The following is an 11289-nucleotide window of genomic DNA, read 5'->3' on the forward strand; positions in this document are numbered from 1 at the left end:
GATATACACAGTATCTATGACACAGAACTGAGCTTAAGCCAGGTAGCTCATCAAAGCTGACCCGACAGATGCACACACGGGAGCCAAATCCGTAGCTGAGGGCGCTTTACCATTTCTAGTTAGTACGAGAACTCTGGTATAGTAATACAACCTCTGGATGTGAAAAATGTTTAAAAGCATGGAAAAAGTAGAGAGCTAAGAATCATCAATACCTTTGAAAACTGAGCCCCTCTCCATTCAGAAAACAAAAGGATTCAAATTTTCTCATGTAACACCTACAAGAACTCCACAAGAGTCTAAATCTGAAATTATAACAGAGCCAAACAAGGAAAGTAAGTCCAGAGAGGCCATTTATCAGAAACCAACAAGACATCCAAAACATTCATTTCTTCCAAGATCATCTTTTCACTGACGCAATAGCCTTTAAACTGGCAACTGTTTCCCTAATTGCATTTTCTCTCAAGTCACAGCAGCGCTACTTCAAAAGGTTTGTGTCGGATTCACAAGGACCACATTCCTATCGTAAAAGTAGCCCCAGAAATGTCGGGGACTCCACACCTCCACTCCAGCAGGGGGATGCCCCAGGGGATGATTCCTTTTCCTGCTTGGCCTGGTCTGAAGGTCGAGATTGCTTATGGAAAGAAGAGGCTAGACAGAAGTCAGGTGGGTCTGGAAAGACCAAAGGAGTCCAAGTGCCTCCTGTAAAGGTCAGAGAAGAATCCAAACCCAAAGAAGTGTCAAGGGATTTTCCCAAACCAGCTAAGATTTTGGGAGAAGAAAGAGGGGACCAAGAGAAAGGAGTCCTTTAGGATTTCCCCAAGAATGACAAGACCAGACAAATGAAAAGTTGTGGTTTTCTGGGGCTGTAATTAAAACAGGGTAAATTACAGGACTATCCTTGTGGAAATCCCCCTTTCTCTCGAGGCCTGGAGAGAGTGGGGATGGGAGTTATGACAAAACCCCTGCGGGTCACATACTTACCTTCAGCCCCTCCAAGGCCCAAGGCCACACACACACACACCCCACCCCACCCCACCCACCCTGCCAGGCTGCACATTGCTCATAGACTTTTAAAAAATTGTTTTCATTGATGGTCACCCAGAAAATTATTTTATATTTTCATAAACATGGGGACAAGGGTAGAAGGAGACAGAGGCTGGAGACAGTGGAATTTGCCCTTAAACTTCTAGAAATGCTCCTGGTCCCCTCCCAAGAACTTGATCCTGCAGAACTATTTGCTGTTTAAGATGTGAATGGGGTGACAGTGAAAATAATCCCTCTGCCCACAGGGATGGAAGAGGGAAAAGTCCATGCTCCCTGGGAAGTGGCTTGCCACCAATATGCAGTGGTCAACTAAATTGTAGGCTTTCAGAATAATCAGTAGGAATCTGCACTTCTTCTACGCACACTGTCCAGATGCAGAAGTATCCTGCCACCTCCTGCCATTTGTACTTAAAGACTGCAGTTCTTTGTCTTTGGTTTTAAAGATACTTCGTGGAAAATTAACACAAAAGCATTCTAATAATTACTGTGAACAGAATTATTTTTGTTTGAATTCTAAAGCCACAGCAATAAAACGTATTCCCCTTGGTGTAATTCTATGTCCTTAAAACTGCTGTTTTATCAGAATGCCTATAAATATATAATTTTTTTTGTCAAAGGCTTTTGGTTTCTTATGTAAGATCAATTTAACTGGAAGAGCGATGGGTGGACTGAGAACCTTTCTCTTAGAGGAAGATGCATTGTCTTTCTTCTAGAGAAAAGCACTAAAATTCCTCCCTGTAATCAAATGTAAGAATTTCTGTAAAGCAATGTCTGAACTTGAATACATGGCTTAAAACTGTTACCTCCAAGAGAGATGGGGAAAAACAAGATGGGAGGAGAAAGGAGGAATTTGCATGATATTTTACATAGGGAATTAATTTCTAAAAACTAGCAGAAGAACATATTCTTAGATCTCAGGTGCACACAGTTGATATTATTGAGTTATAATCAACTTTACACTTTCCAAACATAAAAGGCCTTAAGGATCTCATTGGAATCTGTGCATACAGAGCCCCAGACACGTTCCTGCAGGGCCACCCCAGTGTTTTCTTTTTCTAGACAGCTACAAACAAAACAAAAACGCTGCACTACGCAGCCAAAGCCTAAGTGAAATCAGATCAGACCTCATTATTAATACATTATACCCCCACTCTAATCCTCGTCCTATCCTTTCCTCTCTCTGTTTGTCATGGAAATCTGGACTTATGAAAAGCCCTTGAAGTGTTTAATTCCTCCATATGTTTGTATTCACATGGCACTGAGCACTGGCAGTAGCAGAAGATGGGTAAGAGATAACTGAAAATGTCCCAGGGGTCTAGGAGAAGCATCACAGGATGACAATATTTTGAAATTTGAGAAAGTATTTGAAAGGCCAGTCTAAGGTAATGAAGAAGATTTAGAATTAGACTTAGAATCAGATGAAAATCATCTCAAAGCTAATGTTTACTTTCCATCACTATAGTCTGCCTCTTCCTCCTCCAATGCATAGCCTGGTCCTATAATATCCACACTATTATACAGTCTTTATACCTAATGTCTTATCATGAAAGAATCATTCATTTCAGCAGGGAATGCCTCCCCAGAATCTTGATTTTTAGCATATATTACATTTTAGTGTAAGTACCTTTGAGAAGAAAATTACAATAAATCAATGATTGGTTTGACACTGAAGGAAAAATTGTTCATCAGTTGAGAAGTAGTAAATTTGTTCTCAGGACACTATGGAATTGAGAGAAGGGGAAACCAAGTTTCTACTTGATGTCAGTGAGGAAAACTGGGACAGTCCTGAGCAAGAGACTGTTATAAAGCTTTCTGGGCAAGTGGCCCTCGTACCTCGTAGTGCCATAATCGCAGCACAAACAACACTCGGCTATGCTATTCAGGTCTGCCAAAGATAGGCCTGAAGAAGGAAGCGAGCCCATGGGGAAACCCATCCGAGAGTAGACAGAGACCCAGACCAATCTTAGGATCACAGTACATCAGAAAGGCAAAGGTTCTCTTAGCCAAAAGTCCAAACAATCTGGGGCATGTGTCCAAGCAGGAAAAAAGGAGGCAAATGACAAGGGTTCAGGGTAGACAGAGCAGCAGGTATCCAGGTGCCAGTCAACAAGAGAGTGCTGGAAGGGGTGTCATGACATCAGAAAGACCCAATATCAACCAAGAGTCAAGAAATGGGCAGGAGCTCATTGTGGAGAATAGAGCTCCTGACAGGCGAGTGTCAAGTCCTAGAGTCCTTTTAGAGCCCCAGTATTTAGGTACAGAATTAATCCTCAGGAATGGGAAGGTGTTAGGCAAGACCCAGAAGAAGCCCTGTCAACTGGGAGGGGTTCCCTGAAAGAGGAAGTGGGTGGCACCCTAAGCCGTAGCTCCTTCTTCACTCTTCAGCTGAAGGCAGGCCTGGGCTCTAGCTGGCAGCTGCTCGGGTGACTTAGATTTAGAACCTGAATGCAGAGGAGTAAATGTGAATTATTTATTCCCCAACAGAAAAATAAGGTTGAAAACAATCTCAAGTTTGGCACACCATTCGGAATAGTCACTTTGGAGGGAATGGTTTCTGTTGCAACATTTCACAACCAGTTTCCGTGCCCAAAACACCAGTAAGAATAGCTTCAGTTTAGTTCTTCCCAGGGCGACCATCAGACAAGCTGCACTCACTGACTCATCAAAACGATAGACCCCAAAAGCAGGTACAGAAGACATGCCAGCCAGAAACTCCTGTAAACCTGTATAGTCTACACGTCAAAGATAGTCATGAGAGTCTGATTCTCAAGCAAGGAAAGATGAGACTCTGTGGAACTTCCCAAATCTCCTGGAGTCTGGGATACCAGCCAACTGTGCCAAAGGCTAGAGGGCCTTCTCCCAGCCAACCTACACTCACCCACACCCAGAGAGCTAGAATCTGGAAGCATCTTCCCCCCAAATATGGATTTGGACAGAAGGTACCTAGAAGACAGACAGCCACTCCAGAATAACCTCCAGGTTGAAGTCATTTCTCTGTCTCATAGGAGTGAGTCGATTTAAGTCCCGGGTGGGGAGCAGAGAATCCTGAAATGGATCCCACTTGGAAACAAGCAAAATCCTTGGAGTGCAGGAATGCCAGAAAGACCCTCTCTCTCTATCTCTAGAGTGCCTTTAGATCCTTCCAAGGGGCCTGAGGCAGTCCCTCTAGTATGAGTTTAAATTGAGTTGGTTAGAGGGTCTTCCTTAATTTGACTTAAAATTGCCTTCAGGCTCCCCTAAAATCAGAAGCACTAGGCAGAAAAGATCCACATTATAGGTATTCTTGGGTTCCAAGAACATAAAACCAAAATAGCTTATCCAATTCTACAGGATGTTAAAGAGTTTTCAAATCCCATGCCAACTAACATGGCAAATACAAAACTATCCCCCAACTCCTACCCCAAGAGTAAATTGAGGAATTTATCTTGAGACTTTCTAAAACTTCCACAGATGCCCAAACATAAAGCGGGAAATGACTGGCAAAAATTTTTTAAAAGGTCACAGCAGTCACATTAGTACCTTGTTAAATTGACCCAAAGCTGCTAAACCTCTTTAACTTCTGCAAACTAAACATCCACAGCTATTGTTAACACTGACAAACTGAGGGCAGACATGCGTACATTTAAATTCTTGCTTTCTGTGTGAAACAGTGCCAATTCCCACAAACTGTTACACTGAGGTAAATAAATGACTTTCTCTTTAATTCAGAAAACAAATAAATAAAAATTCTCTGTTTGCAGTTCCATGTGTGCACATGAAATTTCTCCAGCTTCTCTGAGAGAAGCTTTGTAGTCAGACAAATGTGGTAAGATGGTGTGTTGTTATTTTGTTTTCTGCATGTTAATTGGCATGGGACTTTTTCCCCTTTGTTGCCCAGCAAAGTCTTACTCAGCATTCAAGACCCTGCTTAAATTTACCCCTCTTCTGTGACACCTTCTCAGCCTCCTCAAGCTCCTTGCCCTGCATGTATGTCCCAGCCCTCTGATTGCACGTGAATAATATCTCCAATCAAATGCATTCTAATTCTTCTGTTTAAGGCATGCTGACCCATTTTTGGTAGGAAGCTAAATTGGTATGACCTCTCTGGAGAGCAATGTGGAAATGTCTATAAAAATGACAATGCACATACCTCTGACACAACAAATCCCACTGCCAGGACTTTATCCTGTGGATTTACACATGTAAGCAACAAGGCTGTTGTAGCACTATTAGTTATAACAAAAGATTGGAAACTATCTAAATGTACATTAATAGGGATGTGGTTAAACAAGTACAATGAAATACCAGGCAGCTGTTTAAAAGAACCGGGATGCTCTCTTGGTACTAATATCTGTAATTTTTTTCCCCAAACTTTTAATTTGTTGGATAGAGAATCTTGACTTGACAGCTCACTCACATCAGCCCACTGAAAATTATCTCTATATCTTTTTTTTTTTTTTAATGTATTTTGGTTTCCCCTGTGCGTTAAGCATGTAAGGACAACTTTGGCAAAGGTTTTCATTGAACATGAGGTATAAGGCGTGCATCAGAAAATCTCACCCCACTAGGCAGTCAAGCCATGGGAATTTTGAAAATACAAGAGGGAGGGGATCCCACAATTTCCAGCAGGTATGCTGATCAGAGGAACACAGACTTCAACCTTCGCCACTTTGTAGTAAAGCTACAAGAAAAGCCTAAGCACAGTCTCCTCCCACCTTCTGCCAGACAAAAAGACTTTACTATGTAACAAGACCTTTTACGTACAGTATCCGCCATTCAAAAACAGTTGTTCAGTATAAAGAAATAGAAGATTGTTCTACTCTTAAAAAGTCTATACAGTCTAATAGTCTAATAAAATCCAATGCAAGAAGACAAATGCCAATAGTACAACTGCTTAAGTCAATAAAAGTGGCTGCCCAACAAAAGCAGGTCCAACCCAGTGGAATCTCTCACAGGTTTATCTGCCCAAAATGCACAGGCTCAAGATAAACCTCCTGTTCCATTCTCAGGTCACATCAACCACTAATTAGCTTTGAGGCCTTAAGTAGTTTACTTAACCTCGCTAAGTACTGCTTCATCTATAAAACAGGGATATTAGGACCCACCTCATAAGGATGTCAGAATAATTAAAGGAGTTAGAGCATACGGAGTGCTTGGAACAGTTCCTGACACATAGGGCCAAATTAATGTTCACGATTAGTACCATCATCATCATCATTCTAGAATTTTCAAGATGTTTCTCAGACTTTATTCTGCCATCAGGTATAATTGAAGCATCAAGTTTATGAAAGAAAACTATTCATGTGCATATTTCAAAGCCGACCCTAAACGTTCACCTTTGATTAATTCATTTATTCAGGGAGAAAAAATTATGCAGAAGTTGTGATCATTTTCGATGAAGATCTTTTTTCTCTCAGAAGTGTTATGTAAGTGGCATATGTGTAATGTCTTTGAAGTTTTAAAATGTTTTTACCATGAATAGCAAAACCACTCAAAATACTGACATTTGCTTCTGCAAAGTTCCATGAATTTATTTTCACAAGACACATGAAATATTTATGTTGCTTTACTTTCACCACCAAAATCAATAAGCCATTTGAAAGAAATGGCCAAGGTCAGGCATCAGGTTTCCAACTATAGGAGAGAGTTATCAAGCCTGCTTAGAATGAGATGATTCTAAGCTCCAAATCTCATTTAATATTCTTTGGTCCATCCTTACATTAAGTCTCGGAATAAAGTCTCTAAAAAAGTCTTTGTGCAAAAAGTTCCATTTTCTATACTCTGACAAGCCAGGAAGGTTTACCTTCATTGAACTGCAAGATGCCCGAGGGTGACTGAAAATAACATAAATGTTATATGTGTAAAACTGAGAGGCTACTCTAGTTCAGAAGAAGGAAGGGAGAGTCCCATAAAGCATGAGCTGAAGCACATGAAATTGCAACATGTCTTAGCAGACAGAGTTTCATGGTGGCACGTCTAACAATTAGAAGGGAGGGTTTCAATGATAGACCTCGAGTGGCCAAAAGGGATCCTACAGAAAAAAATTCAGTAAACAAAGGAAGGTGAAATTGTGACAGAACTGATTTTTCAGGCAGAATGTAGGCAATATTGCGCAGACTGTCAGAAACATGCCAACCAACAGCAAGACATTTAAAACTGAAAATGAGACACTGTTCTGAGGACAATTGTTTTTATTTTCTTTTTTGAACAAAATAGATTTGAAGAAGAAAAAAACCTGAGACAATATTCAACCTAATGTATATAGTGATTATTACTAGATGATAGGTAGGAATGCTTTTTATATTTTTAATAATGTATTTATTATCTGTGCTATATTTCCAAGTCTTCTGTAACAAAAAATACATTATTTTTATTTTTAACCACAAAACTTTTTTTAACAAAATGGATGAGATCAGCCATGCAATTGTAATATGGGACAATCTAGGACAATATATGCAGATTGTTTTAGTTTGTTTTGTGTTGCTATAACAGAAATACCTGAGACTGGGTAATTTATAAAGGAAAGAGGTTTATTTGGCTTACGATTCCGGGACAACTGCGTCTGGCACAGGCCTCAGGCTGCTTCTAGTCATGGCGGAAAGTGGCAGGGAGCCGGCGGGTACAAGCAGATCACATGGTGACAGGAAGCAAGAGAGAGAGAGAAGTTGCCAGGGTCTTTTTAAGCAATGAGTTCTCCTGGGAACTAATAGAGCAAGAACTCACTCATTAATCCCCCTCCCCCAGGGAGAGCATTAATCCATTCATGAGGGATCTGCCTCTATGACTCAATCAGTTTCCAACACTGCACCATTGGAGATCAAATTTCCACATGAGTTTTGGAGGGGACAACACATCCAAACTCCATCACAGATATTTACTAAATTTCCCCCATTAGAATCAGGACTCTCATGGAAGAGAACTTACTGTTCTTTGGAACCTTGGTGTCTAGCACAGGGCCTAAAATACAAGTCACATTTATTTAAAACTGTTTAGCAAATGAATTCCGGATATGGCCAAAAATTCAAACAAGGTGACCCTGATATAGCTTCAGGATGATGCAAAACTGGCCTGGCTCTGCCACCAGCATCAGGCAGCCAGGACTTGCCTAGGCAGCCTCCTGTTGTGAATGGTTCCCTCCTCGGGTATATGCTGATCACCCTGAAAAATGCATTAGCCTACATTATAGCTTAAAGTCCCTTGTTATTAAAATCTTCTGGTAAGGTAAGTCCCTTGTCCCTTGCCACCTAGCTCTCCTCTTTTTGTATAGCCATGCTGTTTTGCCCAGATCTTGCTCTAAAGAAAGCGATAAGAAATACCACCATGATGTTCCCTTTTGTATTTCTCATAGAGATGCCCACTTTAGGAGTACCCATTGGAAAAGTTTGTCTCAGATCTCAGTGCCATTAAAAAATAACTACTTCTCAGAGCAAATAACACATTTTAATGTTATGAGCACTAGGCATCTTGTAATTGGTCTCTTATCTCTCTGCTTGAAGCTAAGAGCCATATCAACAGCCCTCCTTTGGTTACTTTGTAGGACCTCAACGACATGCACGACTGGAAGCTAACTTTTACTCTGGCTTCCTTGTTATTCTTCCCCCCCTCTACACAATCTTGCTTTCTTTTTTCCTGTATAGCAGATAATTTGTATTTGTGAAGTCCTTTTGGGATAAGGCAGGATATAAACAAACCAAGAAAGCAAAAACTAAACACATCTCCCCCCTTCAATTCCAAGCTTGCTTAGGACGTTTCACACGTGTAGCTTGCTTACAGGACAAGAAGGTGAAGTGCAGCACCACTCTCCTGGCTGCTACCAACCAGGGGGACCTTTATATGCACTGTGACAAGAAAGTCCAACTGAGGACCAGAGGCCCCTTCCTTCCCACTTCCTTTCTACCACCTCTAAAATACACTACTAGTATAAATGGTGCACTATGACCTAAGGCAGTGGAGCATCATGGTTAAGAGCACAAACTCCAATACAAGACTACCTGGGTTCTAATCCTGCCTGCTACCTGCCCCTGGCCCCTAGCTGCTGACTTTAGACAAGTTAACTAACTTTTCTGTGCCTTGCCTTCATTTCCCCACCTGTGCAATGGGAACAATAATGGTACTGACCTCATAGGGTTGTCAGGAAGAGTAAATGAGTTAATACATGTAGAAGTGACTAGACCAGTGCCCAGCACACAGTAAATGTGGGTCAGTACTATAACAGGACACTCCTGTTTTCAATTACACCAGCTCACATAAAATCTCAAGTCTGACTGACGATAATATTTCTTGTCGTAAACTACGAAATCAATAAACAAACTGATTTCTATGGTGACTTTATTCGTCTTTGGATCTCATTTATAAATTAGTATGGAGTCGAAGTGCTCTCTAAACAAGTCATGTTTAACCCTGTGCTTTCTGATTTGCTGAAGAGAAAGAGAAAGCAGTGATGTTAGACAACAAAAATGGTTCCTGGGAATGTATCCCCATTTGGTAACAGGATCATCCCTAAGCCACATCCAAGTTTTCATGAATACAGAAATACACACTCATGTGCACATACACACCCCTGTCCATGTTTCTCCAGATGCAACACAGACATCACTCGAGATGCTTGCAGAGACAAAGTACCGCATTTTGTTTGGTCATCAAAGAACAACTCTGCTTTGCTGGACACTTGAAGTCCTGATTTACATCTGAGTTTAGAAAGCTGCTGCTTCATACATATGCACTTAAAATGAAAATCTCAACAGATTCCACCTCTGACCCAGCGCAGAGCCTAACTCCAGTCACGCCCCATTTTTGTTCTTGGCAGAGCCAGTCTCAGCAATACCCTTCACACCGAGCCCACCAACAGTTAAGTCCTCAGTGAATAGATGCATGCCCATAATTTTCAAGTAAAAGGACTTGATACTGCCACTGTATGATCGCAGAGAAAGAAAACTGGATAATTATGAAAGTTGTAGTGCTTGTTGGCCAAAGTTAAAAATCAAGACAAAAAAATTACTGCAACTCTATCTCTTGCAAAGAAAGTTACTTCAAAATTTGACGTCAATGGATTAAGCTTCGGCCTTTGCTATTCCGAAATTACAGGAGATGGGAAGGAAAAACGTGCGAGTACATCAGAACCGTTCATCTTCCACTTCCTGCACAAATGAGTGCGCCTACGAGTTCGATACAGTATTGAATTAAACTACGTCTGTCCCTTTACATTCTCGTTTCTCCATAGTACAGAAAATACTCTAAGCACAGAGTCAGAAATGAACAAGGACCATCGGCCAAGAAAACTGCTTTGAGGAATTTAGTAATGACACCCCTCGCCAGCTTAGCTCGCCCAAAGTCATCGGGGCAGCGGAGGCAAAGGACATGCCCTACAGGATAAAGTGACACTTCAGAATAGTAAGAGCCGAGTTTCTCTGCCGCAGCCTAACTTGTCGCCGGGAGCACGAGCGCAGCGTTTCCTAAACGCTCTTCTCAAGGTCGCGAGGTCAACTGCAAACGCCGCTCCAGTCCCGGAGGAGCCTCGTCCTCCCGCCCCGCCCTGCAGGCCCCGCACTTCCCGTTCGCTCGGGCCGGTCCAGAGCTCTAAGTTGACAGTGACACACACCGAAGAAAGAGGAAGTGGCTAAAGACCGTTTCAAGACCTATTTATTTAATTTTTTTAAAAGGGAGATCAATGGCCCTGTCTTCCCGAAAGCTTCAAAGAGACGTTGCCATCGCACCCGCTGGAAAAGTTGCAGCGAATGACAATGTAGCAAAACCACGGGCGACTCCTCCTTAAACATGTCGTTTAAAAATCCTCGAGCTCCTCGTGCTATCAGCGGCGATTCGTCCCCTACGGCCAACGCCAGGACGCTAAGGGCTCCCAGGCCGGTGGGTTCGGGGCCGGTGCCTGCCCGGTCCGCCGTGCCAAGTGGCAGAGGAAGCGCCGGCCACGGCGGCGGCCGGGGGACCCGGTGAGCGCCTCCCTTACCTGGTTTGACTGGTTTGGGTGGCGGCTTCGACATCTCGCCTCCTTGAGCGGCTAATCGTAAAGACCCCGCACGAAAAACCGATCGATCGCCCTGCCGGCCGGCAATCCTGGCGTCCCCAACTTTCCTTCTGTCTGGTTGGCAGCGGTTGCACCTCGCAGGACCTGTGCCCAGCCCTGGCTTCGGCAAGAGCGGACGCAGCCACAGCGGCCCGGCCGAGCGCCCCGCCCCGCCCCGCGGCAGCCCGAGCCGTCCCGAGCGCGCGCCGGGCCGACCAGGAAGTGGCCGCGGCCTCGCCGAGCGC

At 42.9% G+C, this 11289-nt stretch overlaps 1 protein-coding gene across 1 annotated transcript in view; it reads right to left on the reverse strand.

Moving 5' to 3' along the window:
• Nucleotides 1–11219, reverse strand: part of OSTF1 (osteoclast stimulating factor 1) — a 48749-nt gene extending 37530 nt beyond the window's left edge. Inside the window, exon 1 of the mRNA XM_063080940.1 lies at nt 10988–11219. Within this exon, the coding sequence (XP_062937010.1) occupies nt 10988–11021 (34 nt within the window). The 5' untranslated portion in view covers nt 11022–11219. The remainder of the gene's footprint in view (nt 1–10987) is intronic.
• Between the last annotated feature and the right edge of the window lie 70 nt (nt 11220–11289).

This window comes from Cynocephalus volans, chromosome 16 (assembly GCF_027409185.1).
Source record: "Cynocephalus volans isolate mCynVol1 chromosome 16, mCynVol1.pri, whole genome shotgun sequence".
Classification (NCBI taxonomy): Eukaryota; Metazoa; Chordata; class Mammalia; order Dermoptera; family Cynocephalidae; genus Cynocephalus; species Cynocephalus volans.